The following is a 23739-nucleotide window of genomic DNA, read 5'->3' on the forward strand; positions in this document are numbered from 1 at the left end:
GGTTTACACCAAAGTGTGCTGATGTGCATTAGGGCAATATATTTTGTTCTCTGCCGGTTTCACACCGGCCTAAGTAGATAGTGAAGAGGTTTCCTGAGAAGAGGAGAAAAGAAGTGGGATATTTTAAAAGCAACAAAAGTGGGCCAAAGAATGAATTGGAAATATCCGATTTTGGTAATCTTGGTTTAAATACCTTAAAGGCCTTAAAGCACACTGCAGCAATGTGTTTGCATAATATATCACATTGTCAAGTTGCCTTCAAATTGCATTAAATGGTCTGTGTAGACAGAGCTGGTATGGGTTAACGTGGCCAAACCCACTTAACACTACCTTGGATCATGTTAACCAAAGCTGTGGGTTGCTCCAAATTCTCTCCCTGAATTTGGAGCACACCACAACCTTGGCTCATGTAAACAGTTGGGCATTCCTGAGATGAAATTGGCTGCAATTGTTTCCATGGTCATCCCCAGTTTCACTGAGTTCAAATTACAAAAGCAGTTTGCTCTCAAGGGCGAGAGGACGGGAGTGGGGTCAATTATTGCCCTTCACAGTAGTTTGAGGCAAAACCAAACTGCTGCAGTCTCTTCTAACTTGTATGTTGTCCCTCAATAACATTAGCTACTTTTGAACATGTTCTGATTTTACTTGGCCACATAATGTCCTGGTTTCCATCTGTGGAATGTTGGAGAATATGAAATAATTTTGCTGAGTTTTTACAAAATTATTTTACATCTGAATGTAAAAGTAATAATCAACTTTCTTTAAAAAATCCATAATAAGCCATTCTAGGCTATGTCTGTCCCCAAGTATACAAAAAAATCCCAGAGTATTTGTTAATGCTCCTTTTTTCCAACTGGTGACATTCAAAATGAAACCACAATCAGATTGGTTTCCATTTTATTCTTGCAATTAGACAAGTATTCCACCTGACAGACCCAAAAGTGCCAACATGGGAACAAAGTGACTCTGGTAATTCAAACATGTAAGCTTTTAACTATGTTATATTTTGGAATCTGCCTTCTCACATACAAATACGTTGACCTGAACTGCGGTATTCATTTGTCTTGAATAAGTTCAATTAAATTTCATTGTCTTTTTTTATTGCACCAGAAATGTACTTTGAGAAGTTATTTTCAAACCAGAGGTGAAAATACTTTCTCATTTCACATTTAACTGAGAAATGTCAGTTCTAGGTGGATTGTATTCTGCTCGGAAAATTGTGTGATACTGCTAATAAGAAAAATGGTATTATAAATATTCATTGTCATCCTCAGTAATCATTTTCTTTTATTCGGAACATCGGTCAAATGTTATGCAGCTGGTTCAGCTCCTTTACGTTTTTATATGATCTGAACCTGATATACCAAGCATTTCAATGAATGCTTAATGTTAATTGTTACAGTAAAATGTGCAGTTCTAAAATAGTCTTTGTTCATGTCCTCACAGGCCTTTAGAAAGATTGGAAGACTTTTCTATAATGAGAGACTGTGAGAAAGAGTAGTCTATTCACACTTTTCAAAAGAAACCTGTAGCTAGAAACTGCATTGGATTCTCCTTCTTTGTGCAGAGTCCAGAACTAAGTGTCTGCAAGTAGAACATTATTTGTCCTCGTGGAATGACACCACTGGTTGCTGGTTGATAAATAACATATTAGCAGCTTATCATGCTGAGTCATTTTGCCCAATATGTGTGTTTATCTCATTTGTCAGTTTAATATTTAGGTAATCGTTGGGCTATCTTGAATTATATAGTACATCAAGTTGATACTGTCAGATAATTCTTCTCATGTGCTTATAAAATGCAGCAAATTAATCTGTTTAACTGCCATACTAACTAGTAGAGATGTGCATGAAAATTTTTCCTTCGTTTCCTGCTTGCTATCATTTTGTATTGACAGTTTGTCTACACCAGGAGTCCTCAAACTTTTTAAGAAGAGGGCCAGTCCACAATCCTTCAGATTGTTGAGGGGCCAAATTATCTATTGAAAAAAAACCCAAAAACGAACAAATTCCTATGCACACTGCACATGTCTTATTTGTAGTGCAAAACAACAACAACAATGAAAGAACAATACAATATTTTAAAATGAAAACAATTGTAACCAACGTAAACCTATCAGGATTTCAATGGGAAGTGTGGGCCTGCTTCTGGCCAATGAGATAGTCAAGTTAATTAGGATTGTTGTTGTTGTTGTATGCCTTCAAGTCATTTCAAACTTTGGGTGAGCCTAAGTCTAAAATTATTTATTTATTCATTTGCTACATTTATTACATTTATATGCCGCCCTTCTCAACCCGAAGGGGACTCAGAGCAGCTGTATGTACATACAATATATATTATTAACATAGCACAATATCAGCATTATATATTACTATATTGAACTATACCACTATACTGTAATCTATATATATAAAAGAGTGATGGAATCCTGGTGACCGCCAAAACAACAAAACTAAACACCCCACAACCTCGAAAATTGACAACACAACCCATCATCCACGCCTCTAGGTTGATACAACAAAAAGAAAAGAAAAATAAAGTCCTAATTAGAGGAGGAGGAATAATTGTTTTTATCCAATTGCTGCCAGTTAGAAGGCTAAGCTCTGCCCACTTGGTCTCCTAGCAACCCACTCACCCAGGGGACAGGCAGAGTTAGGCCTCACTTAGGCCTCTTCCACACTGCCTATAAAATACAAATTATCAGATTTTAACTGGATTAGATGGCAGTGTAGACTCAAGGCCCTTCCACACAGCCATATAACCCATTTATAATCTTATATTATCTGCTTTAACTGGATTATCTGGACTCCACACCTTTACCTTAACTACCACCAATTCCTCAATACTTTATTTTCCATACCACCATACTTTGTCACAGTAACGCGTTGCCGGGCACAGCTAGTATTATATGTAATATATAATTAATATTATTATATGGTATTATTATTAATATTATATTGTATAACATTATAATATTATTATCAATATTATATGTATATACAATATATTATATTATTTAAAATGTTATACAAATATTATATTATAAAACTGAGAGCGGGGGCCAGGTAAACAAACTTGGAGGGCCTCATCTGGCCCCCGGGGCTTAGTTTGGGGACCCCTGGTCTACACGAAATGATAGACGACATTTTCATACAAAACTATAGGCGACACGATAATGAAAACAGAATAGTAATCATGCTGGCTTTCGTTTTCAGCCACACGGCCTCAATCACTTCCTCATGCATCAGAGAAGGAGGCGGGGAGGAGGTGATCCTTAGCCAATAGGAGGCCAAGGAGTCACTGAAGTGGGCTGGGCAGGGAGAGTATATAAGAGGAGGACTGGGCCTAAAAAAAGCCATTGCTGCTGCTGGGCGCTGGGGCTGGTTGGGTTACTTGCTGGCTGCTGCTGTTGCTGTGTCTCCGCTTGGGCTTGCCTTGGCTTGCCTTGCCTTTTTTGTGCCTTGCCTTTCTGGTGAGGGTACTTCTGGGGTCAGGAGATTTGGGGTTTGGGGATTTTGACTGGCTACTGCTTGCCTCATTTTAAAAAAAAAATCCTTTCCTGTTGGGTTTCCTTTCCCTTACCCGTTTATCTCACTGTTTATCTCATTATTGTCCTCCGTGTGTGGTGATTTTCACCCCTCTAGCCCTAAATCTGAGCAGGGGGTGAGCCTCTAAAGCCTTCCCATTGCCACCAATGGCAAGAAAATTTTCCTTTTTTTTTCTTTAGCGAGATGAAAATTCTATTCTTATATAGGTGTCCCATTTTCATTAGCAGAAACAAATATGAAAATGAGACAAAACAAATGAAACTACACAAAACAAACAGCAATTCCATACAAAAGCACAACACTACTATCTAGTGACTGGAAATAAAGTTGCATCTGTTGCCGTTCTAAGGGACAGCCATTTGAAAATAAATAGTGATTGAAGTGGCAAGATGACATTTGGTGCCTTGTTTTCAGTGCCTTCCCAGACCTGAGTGAATGATGAAAGCTTTAATTGTAGGAATTGTAGTGTGGCTCAAAAGGTTTCATCTAAGGTACTTGGGATGTACAGTAGATCACTTTCTAGGAATCTTTACCTTCACTTGACTTCTGTAACTTTATTCTTTTTAAAGATCTGCAGGATTCTTTTCTCAAATTGAGTATCTCTTAACTGAAATTACTGAAACCCCTAACTTTCCAAAATCAAAAAGTGTCAATCTGTGTGACTAGGATAGTTATATATTTGCTTTCTGATACTTCAGTGTGCATAAACCAGAACCCCCGGTGGTTAAACTGCTGAGCTGCTGAATTTGCTGACCAAAAGATCGGCGATTCTAATCCAGGAAGCGGGGGGAGCTCCTGGTGTTAGCCCCAGCTTCTACCAACCTAGCAGTTCGAAAACATGCAAATCTGAGTAGATTAATAGATACCATTATGGCGGGAAGGTAATGGCGCTCCATGCCATCATGCCAGTCACATGACCTCAGAGGTGTCTATGGACAATGCCGGCTCTTCGGCTTAGAAATGGAGATGAGCACCAACCCCCAGAGTCGGACATGACTAGACTTAATGTCAGCGGAAAACCTTTACCTTTACCTGAAATTTTGTCTCAAGCATCAAATTATTAAACATATTGTATAAAATTTCTTCAAGGTGTGTGTATAACGTATGTATGAAGCATACATTAATTCTGTATTTTGACTTGGGTCTTATATCTCATGATGTACGTATATGCAAATCTAGGGGTAGGGGAATCCCAAACACTTTTAGTCTCGAGCATTTTAGATAAGGGATAATCAACTTGTATTTTCTGAAGCACCATATTTTGATCCTGTTATGATCTGATTTCATTCAGGCTGTGCCAGATCCTTGTTTTAGAAGCCCTGTGAACCTCTGCATGGTTCCAATCCTATATTTTTTCATTCATGTACTCTTATTTTATTTATTTATTTATGACATTTATATCCCGCCCGTCTCACCCTGAAGGGGACTCGGAGTGGCTTACAAGTTATAAGTACATACAATATATTATATTATTAGCATAGCACAATATTAGCATTATATATTGTACTATACCACTATACTGCAATATTATTAGTACTATGTTACATATAATATACAATTATTATATTGTATTTTTATTAGTATATTACATTATAATATTATTATCAATATTATATGTCTGTACAATATATTATTAGCAATTTGACAATTTGATGTGAGTTAATTATCAGTGTCTGTAATGACACAGCAGTCTGGAAAAAAAGCCAAAGCTTCACTACACTGTAGTTTTGTCCTGCTCACTTGACATGTCCTTATGCTAGGAGATTAATCATTATCATAATAACTGGAGTTGATGTTCTTAATGGCTTACTGAGCAATTTGAGTAGTTTTAAAGTTGATTAGCCACCTATGAAGATACCTGATTCTTGGTAGCATCTATAACTACTGATTACTCAAAGTTTTATTCAAGATCTTACCTCTTGAAAATCTCATATGGCTTCTTGCCCAATGGCAACTTGTGACCTTTATTCAGTAGCAATGTCTTACTTATTCCTGAGATACCTTTCTGAAGTCTTATTCTAAAGTTTTATTTCTTCATGGAAGGTTGTGTTCTGAAAAGGAAAGCCAATACCAATTTCTATGAGAGGGTGAGATTGTGAGAGAGGGAAAGTTAGATAAAAGCCAGTGTTCAAGAGCTTTTCAAGATGGCAGGGTACAGGTGAGTGCTCCTTCCCTCTAAAATCTCTCTGCCTCCACAAATACAGCCCACTAATTTTTTAAATTATTTAATGCCTGGACTTCCAAATGACATTGACTGTTGCTTTTGTTCTTTTAACCTGTTTCCTCATTTACTTTTTTTATGGTGTCAGAAGCAAATTGAGACTGCAAGTTGCTTCTGATGTGAGAGAATCGGCCATCTACAGAGATGTTGCCCAGGGGATACCTGGTTGTGTTATTATCCTGCTGGGAGGCTTCTCTCATGTCCCTGGATGGGAAGCTAGGGCTGACAGATGGGAGCCCAGCCCGTCTCACAGATTCAAACCGCCAACTTTCAGGTCATCAGTTCAACCGGTGCAAGGGTTCAACCCATTGTACCTCATTTACTGAACATTAATAGTAATGGTGATTAGAAAATACCTTGATTCTAAGTGGTCTGGAGAAATACAGGGTGTTTGAAAAAGAACTCCCTATTCACCATTTAATTTAAATGGTGAATAGGGAGTTCTTTTTCAAACACCCTGTACTATTATTCACCAAAAAGAGCCTGAAACGAGGAAAAGGTGTTGAGAAATGAATATTGCTAGAATAACTACTATAAATCACCGTGATGATAATTGTTCTATCAAGTATAGAATGTAATCATAATGACCTACTTAAAAAAATACATTCTTCTCTGTCATGATCATAAAATTTCCAGATAATGTTTAACTAATATCTACTCTTTTTTTCAAAAAATCCCAGTGCTTTCAGTGAGAGAATTACATATGTCTAAACTAGCCCCACTATTTTAGTGGTCCTACAATGAGTCTTTGAGTGGATCATATTCTTGGTTAGCACTGCATGGGATTAAGGGAAGGGCTTTCTTATAGTAATTATGTGTCAGACCTGGTTCTTTGTTCTGCTAAGTGTAAAGTGATACAAAAGGGGAGTAAGGCTGATGGGATGCCCTTCAACAGGAACATGTCTAGTTGCTCAGGATTTATTCCTGAATGATCATTTGACAGATGTTGGAGAGAGTAATTCCATTTGTGGCCTTATTAATACTTAGGGTATTAAACATACCGATTACCTTCTTTGATCTTCAATTCCTCTTTTTATGTAGAGATTTGATCAAACTGAATACTAGAGATGTGCGCGACATTTTTCCTTCATTTCCTTCATCTATCATTTTGTTTCAACCATCCGTCTACACAAAACGAATGGCGTCATTTTCGTACGAAACAATAGACGACACGATAATGAAAGCCGCAGTCATCGTGCTTGCTTTCATTTTCCTTTCGTACTGAAAAAGGGCTGTGTTCCCATTACAGCTGATGTTTACCAATGGGTGTTATAATATTCATATTAATAATGATAGCTACTCTGGGAATCTTGAGCCTGGAAGAGGAATGCCTCCATATTAAATCTGATGTCTATCAAATGGGTGTTAAGGAAAGCCCTGGTTTTCCATTTCCCCCTTTCCCACTCCTTGCTTCTACAGCAGCCTGGCCTCACATGTCAAGGGGGGGGGGAGGAGATTTGGGTGGAATGAAGAATAGATTGGAGAAGGATACTTTTCCTCACTTGAATGGAAAGACTGTGAATCACAATAGTTCTCTGGGGAAGACCCAAATGTTTTAAAAGTTGGTGGGCTAAAAGGGGTCGAAATGCCTCTATGTGTGGCAATTTTCACTCCTCTAGCCCAAAAATCGAGGGGGGTAATCCTTGGATCCCTCCCATTGCAGCCAATGGCATGAAAATGTTCATGTTTTTCTTTAGCCAGACGAAAATTCTGTCGTATAGGCAGCCAATTTTTATTAGCGGGACACGAATACGAAAATGAGACCACACAAATAAAACTACACAAAACGAACAGCAATTACACATGAATGCACAACTCTACTGAATACTGCTCAATTTTGTACTGTGAGTTTGATACTCAAAATAAAACAGTTATATCTAACTTTGTCGGCTAGGACTTTAATTGCAAGATTGTTTATATTTAATCATTGTACACTGCTATCACTTTTAGTTGTCTAAAGCATTTCTACTCTTTTCTTGAGTCAGAAAAGGACACCATGATAGTTTAGAAAGGTCAGTAACATGTCAGGCACCCGCACAGGCACAGAAGATACTTTAAAGTTGTTTTCGTCATTTCCAGAATTGGTGCTGTTTTGGAAAAATGAAATAATTTAAATTGTTCAGAATACATTCACTTTTTGGGTTTGTTGGGTTTCATATAGAATGAATCGTCATCATCATCATCATCATCATACGCGATCACCCTTAGCCAAGTATACTTGTCTTCCAGAGGTAGAGCCTTAATGGTAGATCCATAAATGACTATAAAGACTTATTCTGTGTCCACATGGTCTTTCATATTGAGGTCAAATATTTTCAGATAAAAGGCACTGAAACCCACATAAGATCATACTAAAATAAATTGCTTTTTATAGAGCCAGTATGGTATAGTGATTTTAAAGTTAGATTGTAAATCTAGAGACCACGGTTTGAATCCTCACTTGGACATGGAAACTGGATAGCCTTGGTAAAGTCACTCATTCTCAGTCTCAGAGGAAGGCAAATAGGTTCACCTTAGGATCATTACAACTTGAAGGCATAAACAACAATCTCATGGAAGTGCCAACTGATTAAAGACCATGGATGGTTCATTGTCTGTAGTGGGATGGGTAAGCATAAACAGCAACCCTCTCCCCTCCAGCTGGAATCATTTTCGAGTAGAGATGGTCTTGGGACTCAACTAAATATTTTGGATAAGTGTAGTAAGTGACTTGAATGCAATAAGAAAAGAGCGCTACAAGGATGTAAATTTTAAAATGCAGTTATTTTAGTATATACAAGATCTATTACAGCTGTTCAGGAAACAAATAATTATGTTTGTAGCGGTAGGACTATTGCAAGCTATCTTCCTGGATCCTATCCCTGTAACTGTGTGTGTTAAAATTAATAGATTAAGGAAATAAGGAAACGAAATTGCCCCAAAATCAATTTATTGATGTTCTGAGGACAATTAAATATTATGATAAATACATTTGAGCCATAAGTGCCCTCTTTCTTCCCAGTGATCAACGTCTCTGTGTTTCTTTTGTGTTTTGTTATTTCACTCCTCCAAGTAGGACAAGCCAAAAATGGTGAATGGTCAGAAATCACAGCGATTGTGATTTCCAATTCATGTGAAGGGCAATAGATCCTAATCTCTCTGTTGATTTCAGGTATAAGTGTGTAAAAGTTTGGAAAAGGCATTAAGTAAAATTGTCTCAAACATCCCCTCCAGATTTGTTGAAATCCTATTTAGCTATTTGCATGTTTTGTAATAACGGATAGCAATGTGATGTTTAGATAGCTACAGCAAAGCTTTAAAAACTTTTTTTGAACTCAGCTAGACAAGGCGTGCCAAATTATGTGCTATACTACTCTATTTGAATGAAAAAGAATTGGGATACACACCTGGAGCTTTCCAGACTTCATTTAACGCATGCTGTATAGTATGTATTTTAAGACAGATCATACTAAACGTATCCTGGAAAATCTGTCCACCAATTTTTATGACATACACTAAGAAATCAAAAAGAAATGTGACTGGATGTATCTTTATCTATCTTTGTCTACAGATGCCTTGCAGTTTAGCTTGTTAAAATGCCTGCTCTTTGTTCCTTCAACTATTGTGATACAATTTATAAATGGTATAATACTAATCCGAACTCCTTTCTCTTAGGACATTCTCAGAACTTCGCATTACTAGAGCTTCACTGGCTGATGCTGGAGAATATACATGTAAAGCAAGCAACAGGTTTGGGAATGAAAGCACCAAAGCTCGGATAAGCATTACAGATGGTAAGAGATGGCTGATTTTTCAAAACATTTTGTAGAAAGTTCACAGTGTGTTGTTTCTTCCACAAGTAAGGCCACTTTTGAATTGTTCAACCACACATGTATTTTTCAAATTATGAAAAATGAACCTTTTCCTATGGCAATTTAGCTTATTTGTTTTGTTAGAGAACAATTAGCAAACCTCATAGTGTCTGTGTGTTGAATCCAGATCATCTTATGTGTAGTATTCTAGCTCAGGTACAGTCTCAGGTACATTAGGGGCACAGGATCCCTATGAAAAGGAAAAAATGAAAATACAGAAAATGATATCTTTTTTTGCCCTCTTGGAATTTCAATATCTTCCGACATGACTTTGAGGTCGACATGTGCTGAAAGCTGAAGATAGAATCCCATTGAAGGACCTAGAGCAGTGGTTCTCAACCTGTGGGTCCCCAGGTGTTTTGGCCTACAATTCCCAGAAATCCCAGCCAGTTTACCAGCTGTTGGGATTTCTTGGAGTTGAAAGCCAAAACATCTGTGGACCCACAGGTTGAGAACCACTGACCTAGAGATTTCTACAGACTGAAGGAAGTTGTTACATTGGACTACCAAGACATGCCTAGTAATAACATTTTAATGAAATCATGAATAATCAGAACCACAAACATAGAGGAATGCCTGCACTTCACTGCATCCTGAATATCTCAAGTGATGTCTGACCTGATACAAGCTCGCTTTCTGAACATATAAGTTCCTGGCCACTTTGCTGCCTATAGTAGATGAGTTATTACAACACAGGTTATGTAAAGGACATTGGGGGTTGTTAAAGACATTATCTTCTCTTGGGTAATGTAATTTACATTTGTGATTGTGAGGGGAAAATATGTATTTCAAAACTCAGAAACACATATGCCCTAAGCTTTGTTCTGCTTTACCTATCTCAGCATAGACATATATTTCTGTTTAGTTCATCAGCATTCTTAACCTTTATAGCAGTATTTCTTTGGTTATGAGTCTCCTGCTGTGTATGTTGCCATATTTTTCCTTATGTGGATGAATTGAAACACATTGTTAGTGGCACTCTGTGGTAAAATCCATTAGACAAGTAGAACACAGTGAAACTTTTGGATGAATGTAATTGTTTTGGAAAGTTGCATTTTGAAAAATTCTGATTAGTTATGTACATCTGTTATCACAACTGCTTATCTTTTGTACTATATCACAGTGTTTTGAAGCATGCTTGTTGGTACACAGCTTTGCATTATGAATTAAAATTTGGGTGCAGTAGCTAAAAATGAATGTGAAGAATTATCACTGTGTTCTGTTCTATATTTTAACAACAGTTCTGACACCTGGAATTGGATAAGTGAGATTGTGTTACCTGCTGTTACCTTCCCTGGACTCTGCTTGCATCCCTGTACATCCTTTTCTGGTGTATGCTTAGTATTTGAATACCATTTTAACACATTTTGATCCCATTTTCTATTCTTAATGAAGAAAAATATTTTTTTCTGCGCAGAAAATGTTTCTGCACAAAACAGCCACATGCACATTTCCCACAAAATCTCTTAAGCATTTTCTGCACATAAAAATACTTCTCTATCAGAGTCTTTCTGTAAGGAGACATTTCCGTTTTCTGTGCATGACAGCCAAGTGCTTATGTTGTGTAGAATGCATTCAATCAATGAAGTCTAATCTATTGATCCTGGTTTCTTAACACCCAAGATCTACATTTTTTTTTAAACCGGTGGTTGAACTTTTTCAAATTTTCTTCCCTTCCAGTCACTAAGGGAACCAAACGAATACTAGCAGTAACACTTATCTTCACAGAACTTCAATTTATTTGTTATCCAATCCATTACTTTAACTTAGTAGTAGTAACCTTAGCCCAATGCTCCTCTGAACCACAAAACCCAGTTCATACATTATTGCACTGAAGAAGGAAAGATAACATGGGGAGTCATTCAATCTGTACAGGCGTTATAAGAGCTGCATGGGAAACGGGCAGCTATGCACTGCAGAAGCAGTTCCCTCATCAACATTGCAATGTATGAGTTAGTTCCTTTTTTCAACAAGAATTATAGTTTCAGATTCCTAAGGATGATAGTATTAAGCAGTTCTAGCTCAGTATACTGCTTGTATTTCTAAAAAATAATAATAAAAGTGAATTCCATACAGAACACTGTAAAGGCTGCAAGTAAAAGGGTTGAAATGCTGTTAAAATGATGATCAGTATAAACTTAGGATGAAACACTAGAAATGTAAAATACCTTTCAAGTACAAAGGTATGTAAAAATATTCATTGTAAGTTTTAGATTGCAATATTAATTATTGTTATGTGACAGTACTGATTTCAAAGTATTGGAATAATGGATTAAACAGGCTTTTCTATTCCCTTGTAAAGTTACTTAGTTTCCATACATAAAGGAGTTGTTTGCTCATAAATCTGCATAGTTTCACACTTGGAATAGCTTTACCAGCTTCCAGTGATATCCCAGAGAGTCATGACAAGCCAGACATGTTATACTAAATGATGACTCAGATGAATGGACATGTATTTGAATATGAGTATTTCTCTCTGCTGTCTTCCACACAAACGAATGGAAAAAGGATAATAGAATGTATATTTGTGGGAAGGGAAAGCTTAAATAAATGTCATTAAAATACCAGTTAGATTTACACAGAATATATGAAAATATTGAAAGTAGGACTTGGTTGAAGTAGTATTTTGAGAGCACTGGTTGGGAGCATTAAAGCTATTATATCTTTTTTCCCTAAAGGACATACCATTTTAGCTAAGGCAGAGATTTTTTACTGGGTAAATAAAAGATGGTTTACATCTTGGCTTCAAAAATTGGTCCAATGAATGATCATTAACATTCTAGTTTTGTGAACAGTTCTCTTTAACATAAGAACAGCAAGCAATTCACAGCAATGTTTGGCACTTTCCAAGTTAGAACTTTTGGAGCAGCTGCCGAAACTGAATTTATGTAATGATAGATTTAAATAAGGTATAATTCTAGCACTTATAAAAAGAGAAATGTAAGTTTTCCATGACTGGGGGGGGCTGTCATCTGTAATTTATCACATTTAACAAGTATCACATGGACCTTACTGTGGATTGTAGTTATTATGTAGTTATTAGTCATATATAGGTTGTGTGTGTGTGTGTGTGTGTGTATGTATATGTGTGTGTGTGTGTGTGTATATACACACACACATACTGTAGCAGCAACATCCAGAAACAAAACTATTTTGATGAAGTGTTCCATTAATAGCTCTGAAAACTCTCCTTGGAGGGTTGCTGGACAGAGTTTGAATAATACAGAGTTTGAAATAATACTTTACAAAGAATTGTAAATGGATGAGCAGTTAAAGAAATGTAAAGGGGAGTATATGCTTACTGTTGACAGAATGGCATATCGTAGAGAGTGTAGTGAAGGAATATAATGCAAACCTTTCTTGAAGTCACTAATTGATTGTAGAAACTGAGGACTACATATTAGGGTTGTGTGTGGAATCTGTTTCCTCCATTTAATTCAGTACCTTTGGTACTTCAGGAGCACATAACGGGAAGCCCCCTCCTGGTACGAAAATCAGCTTGACATGAAAGCAAGCAGAAACTGATTCCAGATCCTCACGTGCTTTGCGTGAACAGCCTCCTTGCTTTGGAAATATTGTGTGTGCAGCGTGCAGGTCCAGAAAGTGCAGTGCCTGCCTGCAGCCGAATACCTCCTCTAGAGTAAGAAACAGAACTTGCCTCCTTGCCTTGGAGAGTGCGTGTGTGGTATGCAGGCCCAGAAAGCATGTGCGCCTGCCTGCTTGCAGTGGAGCATTTCTTTTAGAATATGAAACAGAACTTACCCGTTGCCTCCTCGCCTTGGAGAGTGCGTGTGTGGTGTGCAGATCCAGAAAGTGTCCACGCCTACCTGCAATCAGGCACCTCGCCTCTAGAGTAGAGAAACAAATAAGAAACTTCCTTAAAGCACGCATTTGCCTGCAGCTGAGCACCTCTCCTCTAGAGTAGAAACAGCTTAAATGCCTATGATGGGAAGGGAAGACTGGGAAGCCCCTCCCCCCCCAATGGCGGGCCAATAGAAAACGGATTTTTCAGCACCCCAGAACAAAAACAGATATCTGCCCTCTTGATTTTGGGAGGCTCCCAAAAATGGATCGGGGACCCCACTGAAAACCGGAACATGAAACGGGTCAAGGTTTATCCAGATTGCACAATCCTAGTACATATAGCCATTAACCTCATGTGATGGCGCTAAAGCCAATTGTAATGGTGTCAAAGCAAATTGTAAATGCTGTTTCCACTGCTGAGGAGATTTTTGAATCTTTTAATCCCTCTAGATTATATATATATCACCTTTATATGAGGGGAAGGATTACAGGGCGTGATCCTTATTTCAAGATCCCAGCCTCTGTCTCTGTAGTTAGGGATTTCTGTGTTGTTGTTCCCTTTCTGAGGTAACTGTGGCTATTACTCTTCCCCAGTTAGATGATTTATTAAGGTAACTGCCACCAACGCGAGGCTTTTGAATTATCACCGATGAAATTTGGCTCCACAGACGTAGATGAGATGAGATGAGTCGGTTGTTAACAAAGAACAACAAGTTTATTGCGTACAAAGCTTATGGTTGCAGGTTGACTGATTTACTTATGGAACTTTAGATAAACAAGTGGTTTAATAACTCCCATAACCACCACAACAGTAGTCTCTGGTGTACTTCCACTCTCACTCTCCTACTGATGACACAAATTGTAGCGAACTCTAACCTCAGCTGAGCTCCTTAGTGAACAATGTCCCAACTACAATAAAAACCTTTAATTTGATCTACTACCGATCAAATTCCTGATCACTAGTCCTTCCCAACTAGAGATTTTGACTAGGCTCCCTTTAGTCTGCCTTGACTAAAGATTTTGGCCAGGCCTGTCTCCTCAGCCCTTCTTGACTGAAAAAGCCCCCAGCCACACACTCACTGGCTTCTTTTTTTAAAACTCCCATTTTTTTCTTTTTCCATGGCTCCGCCCACTTCTCCCTCTGGTGAGCTAGCCAGCTCCGTCTCCTTGGTAACAGCACTACTGTGGATTGAAACAAAATGGCTTCTGTTTCAGCTACTGTGTCAACTAAACACAAATACATACTCTAACAGTTAAAATTAAACATAATAACTATGACTTCTCCACACCTCAGTTTTGTCAAGTTATCAAAATAACTGTGGAATATTTCATTCAGTATTGAATTAAAATGCTGTAGTTTCAAAGTGAATTATTCTGTGAAGCTGCTTGTGCAATAGTAACATTCCTGGTTATCCTTGGGAATTATTCGTATGTTTGCTTTTCTGGTGTCTGTAGTCTTATGTGTTATTCACACATCTTTCTGAAGCAAGAAGAATGCGAAGTGCAAATGTATAGACTGATAAGATATGTATTTACCACATCTCCAGTCACAATTCTACTTTTTGGTGGCCTCTGTTGCAGGCAAATGTGTGAAGTTTGGACTGCACATTACCTACACATTACCAGCTATTAGATGACCAGCCTCATTATAATTCTGTTCTAAATGTTATTAGGTTCCTTTCATCGGGGTATTTTAATCTACTGATTTTATCTTATATTGCTGCTATAGTCCACCCCATCTTTGAAGCTGACTGAATTGCATTGGTGGTTGGTTGATATTATTACTATTGTATAAACCTTTGTTTTAATTTCTTTTTTATCATCATCTTGTGTTTTAAACTTTGTATATTGTTAATGTATTTGCGCTGTTACTTTTGTAACATTGTGAGTCGCCCCGAGACCCCACGGGGAGATGGTGGCGGGGTATAAATAAAGTTTTATTATTATTACTCCTGCTATAGAGATTGAGTGCTGAAGATCTATGCATTTCTTGTTTTCGAAAGAAGGAAAATAGGTTAACTTTTTCTTCCTGAGGTTCTTTCAAAGTTACTTTTCGATCTTTGCCTTTTAATTGTTGCTGCACAGACACCCTTACATTTTTGTACAAATACTAGTTTTCTTGTTTTCTCCTTCCTTGCTTGCTATTGTGACTTTGGTGCTTACGCAAAGGCTGCCTGGTTTGCCCTGAAGCTAAATTGCTTTCTAAGGAATCCCCATTTCATATAGCTAGGAATTTCTTCAAAGGGTTGCCTTGCTGACAGAAACTTGAATTTCCAGTGTAGGTAACCTTGAAATAAATAATGCAATAATTTTTAAAACTTATAAATATTAAAGACCACATTCATTAGCTTTCATAATGTTCCTAAAACTAATGTTACTTAGCTTTTTCTCAGTTCTTAAACACTGTAGGAGCTCTTTCTATATATTGGATGTAAAAACGTTACTTTCCAATTTTTCACAATGTAGACCACCTTAAGAGAGTGTAATTGAGGTCAGAAAAGATGTGTGAAGTTCTTTAGGCATACAATATAAACAGCAAATACCAGGTGCATTTATGTTAATTGGTTCTTGCAAACTAATTTGTGTCTTTTTTTTCCTTTGCCAAAGAGTCTTTCTCCGCCATTTTTGTGGGGGCTTTTTAATCATTTAAGTGTATAATTAAATTCTAATGAAGGGCACTGATAACATTTTATGTAAATTAAGGACAACATTGTCAAGTATGTGTGCCAAACATAATAAATCTGAATCTATATTTAAGCTTGCGTATGGGACCTTGTAATTCCCACTGGTCTCCACGTTTTGCTTTGCAATTTGAAAACCTTCTCTTCAACTTTCAAAATATAATATGCATAATATTCTCATTCTCATTCCCTCTCTCTCTCTCTCTCTCATCCCATCTCATCTCATCTCGTGATATATATACTTTGTCTGGATTTATGCTTGTCTTTCTTTTCAGTGAAGCCATGTTGGACCGGTTCATCTTTGGGTTGTCATATATTGGAAATCACTCGAAAGGCAAACAACAACAACGTGTTAAATTTATCCAGAATATGGCTGCTTTACACCTTCCAATATTGAAATGGGATAATTTTAAGAAATCTTGTTTTCCCTTCTTTGTCAGAATTCAGTTTTGGATTTAGAGCAGTTTGAAGGCAAGATTGGAGATCTGTGCTGTACTGGTCATTGGCCCCAACTACTACCATGAATATAAATATGTGGTCGAATATAGGGAGGGAGTCTACACTGACCCAAAAATCCAGGGTTGGTCCACTGTGGCATATGCTAGTTTGGCCCCGCTATATTTCACACAGGTAGACGCAGGAGGCTTCAAATTTGCCCAGAAGCACCAAAACAGGTCAGGGCTACTGGAAAGCCATCCTTACCATCCCCTCGTGCCCTCCTTGACTGGGGCCGTCTCCAGCCACAGCATGGGTCCTGCTTGACCTGGGTTCAAAAACAAAGTGCATTGAAGCTTCCATATACTGAATAAGACCTTTGGCCCATTGTGTAGTATTATCTACACTAACCAGAAATGACTTTCCCAGAACTTGGAGGAAATAAATTACAAATAGCAGGGGCTTATATGCATTCCTTTCTAGGATAGCATTATAACTAAGTTATATTATTGTTGTAATATAAGGTAATTGTAGTTTTAAGTTACCTTTATAGTTTCCATGACAGAAAGATTTTTTGCTCAAGTGCTGCCTTGTGTTCCTCATTCTGCTGTGCCTTGTGGCACTAAATTTGATTTTTAAAAATTAAAAGTAATTATTAATTAGATCCTTGTGGGTTTTTTTTTTGGAACAGGAATGCTATGGAATTCTGGGATTTGTAATTTGGTGAATCCCTAGCACTCTTTGGCAGAGAAGGCTACAGATGTGTAACACCACAACTCCATGGCATTGAGCACGAGCAGTTAAAATTCCGTTGAACTGCTTCTGTTTGACTGTGTAGGTGCACCCTAAGTCAAGGATTCAAATTACCTAAAGTTTTACAACTTCCTTAATTTCTATCAGGATATATTGAAAGAAATTTCTCACTCCTGGGCATAACCATCACATGTGGAAATCCAAATCACAGTTATCTAACATTAACCATAACCAATGTCTGCAATAGTTGCTTTTCAGACACTCTGAAAAGCTTACTTTTTTTAATAAAAAAGTGTGCAGCTATAATGGTGACTAAATGCTTTGGGGCGATGGGCTTTGGAAAAGTAATTTTACTTAGTTGCTGTTAAAAAGTAACTTCAGGGAGTGTCTTTCTAAGGTCTACATGGAGATGGGGGTTAATGAGGGTTTTCCAGACCCAGCCTGGAAATGAGGATTGAACTTGGAAACCCTTGGAAAGAAGACAGGTGCTGTATTACTTAGCTGCAGCCTCCTCCTTTTCCTTATGTCATAAGAGAAGACTTATTGGGATGGTGACTTAGCTTATTTGAAAGCTTTGAGGAGATAGAAAAATAGTGTTCTAGTATCTTGCTTCTTTTTAAAAACAAAAATAACTATTTTATGTGTTTGGAAGTTGATAAGTTTAAACAAGAAGAGTGCCAGCATTCTTGGTGGATAGTTGTAAGTGTGCATTGTTCGTTAAACACTAAATTGTCTGAGGATCTGAACAGACAAGAGTTGCTCTGGTGCCAGGAGTCAAGTCTGCTGAGCCACCACTGTGAGCTGGGAATTCCTGTGTCTCAACTGGCTGGATCTGTGTGCTAGAACAATACATTGTATTTCACCTGAGCTAATGGCTAGATCATTCCGAGGATTTATTGGGCTATAGAGATCAACTTTAATCTGTTTTCTCATTTTCTTCTTTAATACATGTACTTATCCCTTCCCTCATTCTTTTTCCCTTCAGAAGAAGAGAAAGCATAGGAAGATATTCCTAGTTTCTTGAGAGTACTATGGAGTTTCCATCAAAAAATGATACATGCGGTGTCTCCTTAAAAGTAATATTTTTCATTATAAACAGGGAGGCAGTTGGACACTTCATTTCTTCAAGGCTGGCAGATATCTAGAAAGCAATTTCAGCTTCTTCCAGAAATCCTGTTGCCATCTGCTTTTTGGCAGGCAGCAAAGCAAGCGTTACACTCCTTCAAGTAACTTCTTCCTGTTTTCTGTTTTTCCCATTCCCGTTTCCCCCCCCCCAATGGAGTCAAATGTTCAGCTTTTACCCACTGTAAAATATAATGCAATAATATTTTAAGTTCCTTATCTCAGAAATTACGTGATTCTTCACTTCTGTTGAAATTCTTTGAATTTTGTGGTGTTGACCATTTTCTTTAGGTGTTAAGACACCTTACGTGCATTATCTTACTACTTAGATACTTATGTTGGCCCTGTGAGATAAGCCTGTGAGATATAGCTTGTATCACATGTATTTAAGTAGCAGCACAAGCTAACAAAAATAACAAATAATATTTACTTTTAACCGCCTCTCTGTGGCTCAAAGAGGGGAACAACAGATTAAAATACAGTAATAGACACATTACAAAGTTGAAAGCACAAACATCAATTTAAAATGCATAATCAGTTATAAGAGCATAATACCATTTTTAAAACATACATAAAATAAAAATAAATCATTTTAACATTTAGAATTTAAAAACACATGAACTTATTTCCAACTGTCTTTAAACTTCTTCTTTTTCAATGACTTCACATGCAAGACAGCATTAAGAGAAATTCAGTGCCTTGTTTTTTCACCTTAATGAATATAAGAAGGAACCCCCACCCCATCCAAAAGAAGCTTTAACTATTGTGTAAACAAATCTTTCTGAAATGGAATACTTATTTTTTTTGCTAATTGGAAATGTATTGCTAATTTTATGACAAATGAATTACACTTAGCACAAATGTTTGAGCAATGAAAAAAGAGACATGTTTCATAGGTTTTCTTTGTGGGGGAATCTCACAGAATGTGTTGAGATCATAATCTTTTGCCTTATTACCCATTTTGTAAAGATAAATAACATGTCAAAGAGATACAAACAAGTGTTTTCTCATGTTGCAAAGTCTCATACAATGTGATGATAGTGAAAAGTAGCATGTTACGTAGTATGGAAAATGCACTGGACAGAGGTCATAAAGCATTGTGTGGATCCCACAAATGGCTTCTTGTGACATAGAATGAGCAAAATTAATCACCCAATTGGTCTCATCCAAAGTTTTTAGATCCTAGCTGGAATGAAGAACTGGGAAGCCAACTGAGTTCAGAATCCAGGATTATCCAATGAAGCTCAGTGGTGGGAGATTTAGAATAGGCACAAAGAAGTACATTGTCACAACTTGCTTAGACATTCTGTGGAAATTGTTGTGTGGCGTGTAGTGGTGTTCTCTAAAAAGCCATTTGACAGTTAATAAGCTTTATTTGTATCCTGCCACCATCTCCCCAAAGGGACTCAGGGCAGCTTACAGAGAGAACTCAATCGTGCAACAATATACAAGTACAACAAAATACAAAAAAGTATAAATTAATAACAATAACATTGACCCAATTAAACTTAAAATAGTAATAAAACTCCAACTAATTAAAAATATATTAAATCCAGCAATCTACAAGAATAGCGATTGTGTACAATATCAGCCCTCATAAAGTGCAGAAGTGAAATCACTAATCTTCAAATGTAATCACTAAATCTAGTCCAGTGGTTCTCAACCTGTGGGTCCCCAGGTGTTTTGGCCTACAACTCCAAGAAATCCCAGCCAGTTTACCAGCTGTTAGGATTTCTGGGAGCTGAAGGCCAAAACATTTGGGAACCCACAGGTTGAGAACCACTGACCTAGTCAAAGGTTTGTTTTCAGGAAAACTTGGAGGGTGTGGGCTACCCTAATCTCTTTAGAAAAGGCATTTCAAAGCCGGGGAGCCACCACCAAGAAGGCCCTTTCTCTCGTCCCCACCAACCGCATTTGAAACAGAGGAGGAATCGAGAGGCGGGCTCTCAGTCCAATCCCAGGGCCTGTTGTATGGAAGGATGAGATTGTGAATGTCTTAAGTCATAATGGCTGTGCGTATATTGCTTCCACTATAAGAGAGAGTATGCCTTTTGACATCAATTGATGGGGAATATATGTGGTGTCTGAAGGTCCACTTATCTCCTGTTGTTAGACTTCATGCAGACATTTGTGAACATAATACTGGATTAGATAGGCATTGAATTCGATTAAATAAGGATTTTCTGATGTCCTTCTTCCTTTTGTCTATTGTTTTCATTACTTTAAATGTCCTAGATTTTTCTATCTACTCTTGCCAAAAAAAAACCCCTATGATTTATCTTGAAAGGTAATTGAAATATGTAAATAGTATCAGCCAAAGAATTATCATCTTAACTGATAGTGAATATAGCACACACACTCCCACACACACATGATGACTCCCCATACTTCACATCAAGAATGTAATAATAATAATAATAATAATAATAAGAAGAAGAAGAAGAAGAAGAAGAATCATAAACATAATGATAATAATACTTTATTTGTACCCTGCCCTATCTCTCTGAGGGAACTCAGAATCTATATATATAAAAGGGTAATGAAATTTCGGCCTAGGACAAAACAACAAAACTACACATCCCAGAAACACTAAACTTGGCAGCATAACCCCTCATCCATGCCTCTATGTTCATACAACAAAAAGGAAAGGAAAATAAAGTCCTAATTAGAGGGAGAAGAATAATTGTTTTTATCCAATTGCTGCCAGTTAAAAGGCTAAGCTCCGTCAGGGGAAAACCTTTACCCTTAACCTTAACTACCACCAATACCTCAATACTTTATTTCCCATACCACCATACTTCGCCACAGCAATGTGTGGCCGGGCACAGCTAGTGCTCTATAAGAATCATGTACAAGAATGCTCTATAAGACATCAGTGGGGTTGCAAGAACATGTAGGCCAGTGGTGTTAAATCTGTAGCCCTCCAGGTATTTTGGGCTTTGGTTCCCGGAATTGCTGACCATTGGACAAGCTAGTTAGGGCTTCTGGGAGTTGGAGGCCCAAACACCTGAAGGGCCACAAGTTTGACACCTTCAACATAGGCTGCATGAAGTTTATGCTCAAGTTTAAACACTATAATTTAGTTTGACTACATTGACCTGCATTATATAGATCTACATTGACTATATAGTGCAATTACAACTGTATTATTTGGCAGTGTAGATACAGCTATCATTGAGCTTAAAGATCAGCACTAGGCTAAGCCGAGACTAAAAAATGTATAAGGTCATTATGCCAGAAGGTCAATATGTTGTAGAAGAATTTATGCATCACTATCGTGAATTAAGTAATGCTTTTTGTGCATTTGTCATGACACAGCAATACATGAAAAATTTCACTTCTGAAAACAGTCACTGTTTTGCTGTTGCTCGTCCATTGAGCCCTGAATAATAGAGTCTACAACTTTTACTAAAATTATACCTTCACAGCTATACCACTCAAGATGTTTGATAAATATTTGTTGGTTCACATGGATATGGGTTTTAAGCCAGCTTTTCCAAGCAGAACTGTTTCCTTACTTCTTCCCACCCATAGTTGTCTTTGCTTTTCATTACAAGAGTTCTAGGAATGCATTTAAATAGTTGAAAATAGTTGTTACAAGTATCCTTAATTATTTGAATTCACAGTTTGATTTATGGTAGGAATTTGCTTTGTTTCCCTTAGTTTTCATGTCAGTTTTGTCAGAGGGCCCAACTGCTTCTGATTTTAGTTTTGTTTTTTTCAGAACCCCCTAGCCCGAAACCAGTTTTGACAAATGGAACAAATGCATCTTCACGTAAGTCAAGTGGAATTGTTTGCATCTCTGAACAAATCTACAGATTCAGACTTCTACTCAAACTTTCCTTGCATCATTATAGTTTACTTCCCTCTCTTGCCACTTTAGAGAATAGCATGCATAAATCTGTCTATAACTTATTTAATACAACAATGAGATCTTAGATGCAGTTTAGTGTCTCTTTCATCTTTAAAGATGCCATCGAGTTATCCCACAGCAATAAACAATTTCATATAGCAGGTGCTGTTGAGTTTTAGAGGCCACCACTTAGTGTTTTCAGTGCTAGGAGTTCATCCTTTTGCCTTCTTTTTCTCCTTCTTCTTCATCATCTTTCTTCTTTTTCTTCTTCCTCCTCCTTTTCACTGGAATCTCTTTTACTAAAATGTAGATGGTGTCCCATTTCTTCTTTCATTGCGTGTGCTATCTTATAGCACAGTGATACTGAATATAATCATCTTAAAAGGTGTAAGAACCTGATCTCTCCATATCAGAGATCTTTTGCCTCTGCAGCTAGACCTGGAAAGAAATTTCATTGGTCTGCCTCCCAAGACTTGATAGGAGAAATTGAGTTCCTTGTCTTGAGCATTTGCATGTTTGCAACGCTTATGTACCATTACAGAATGGGAAGAGCAATGCACATACCAGTACATGTGAAAAGTCACATTAGCATAACTTAAATCACTATCCAAAACAGGTTTTAATTAAGCAAACTGAATAGGTAACTCATGCACTTTAGGAAAAATGTGTGCATTGAATATATTAATATGTACTATAGGAAAAATTTGTAAAAATGGTGCTTGGCCTTCAGGGCAAGAAGAAAACAGAACATTAGGCAAACAAATATAAAACAAAAAAAGAAAGAAATGCATGTCAGATTTGGAGAAATGCAGTGAAATAAAGACTAAGGCATTTTTACTTCTGCTTTTCTTCTAGAAATAAATGTATATATTTTTTCAATTCTCATTTATGGAATCATTTATGATCAGTCACTTGGTGCATTTTTATTATTCTTTATTTACAGTATTTATACCCCACCCTTCTCACCTTTGAAGGGGACTCAAAGCAGGTTACACATACGGCAAACATTCAATGCCAATTATACAATTAACAGGGACAGACAACACAGATGGCAGTTTTTCCCATCTTATTTCTGACGTCTCGGAAGCTGTGCTTGACTCTGGCCATTGGGGGGGAGGGTGCTGTTGCTCCATCTTCCATGCCAAGGAGCTTCCTCCTGATCAATGTCCTTAAGGGTGTCTTTATTACCTCCTCGCTAAGAGCGGTACCTATTTATCTACTTTCATTTCTGCTTTCAACCTGGTAGGTGGGTAGGTGAGCTGGGGCTAACGGCAGGTGGTCACCCCAACCTTTCAATCTGCAGGATTTGTCTGAAGCAGAACGGTTTAGCCCGCAGTGCTAAGCCCATCCCCTTTCAAGGAAGAGCTTACAGAGTATAAGATTACATTCAAGTTTCACATACATTGCTCTTTGTATGATGGCACAAAAGATTGGATTTTACTCTCTGAAAAATCTTTCATGCTTATACTGC

The 23739-nt window shown here is 37.5% G+C and overlaps 1 protein-coding gene across 12 annotated transcripts in view; it reads left to right on the forward strand.

Annotated features, from left to right (window-relative positions):
* Nucleotides 1-23739, forward strand: part of nrg1 (neuregulin 1) — a 761412-nt gene that overhangs the window by 560018 nt on the left and 177655 nt on the right. For 8 of the 12 annotated variants that reach the window (XM_062971528.1, XM_062971525.1, XM_016991126.2 and 5 more), the window contains exons 4-5: nt 9424-9542; nt 22140-22190. In XM_062971528.1, the coding sequence (XP_062827598.1) occupies nt 9424-9542; nt 22140-22190 (170 nt within the window). The remainder of the gene's footprint in view (nt 1-9423; nt 9543-22139; nt 22191-23739) is intronic. The other 4 variants (XM_062971531.1, XM_016991128.2, XM_016991130.2 and 1 more) reach the window with 1 other exon arrangement.

This window comes from Anolis carolinensis, chromosome 2, assembly GCF_035594765.1.
Source record: "Anolis carolinensis isolate JA03-04 chromosome 2, rAnoCar3.1.pri, whole genome shotgun sequence".
Taxonomy (NCBI): domain Eukaryota; kingdom Metazoa; phylum Chordata; class Lepidosauria; order Squamata; family Dactyloidae; genus Anolis; species Anolis carolinensis.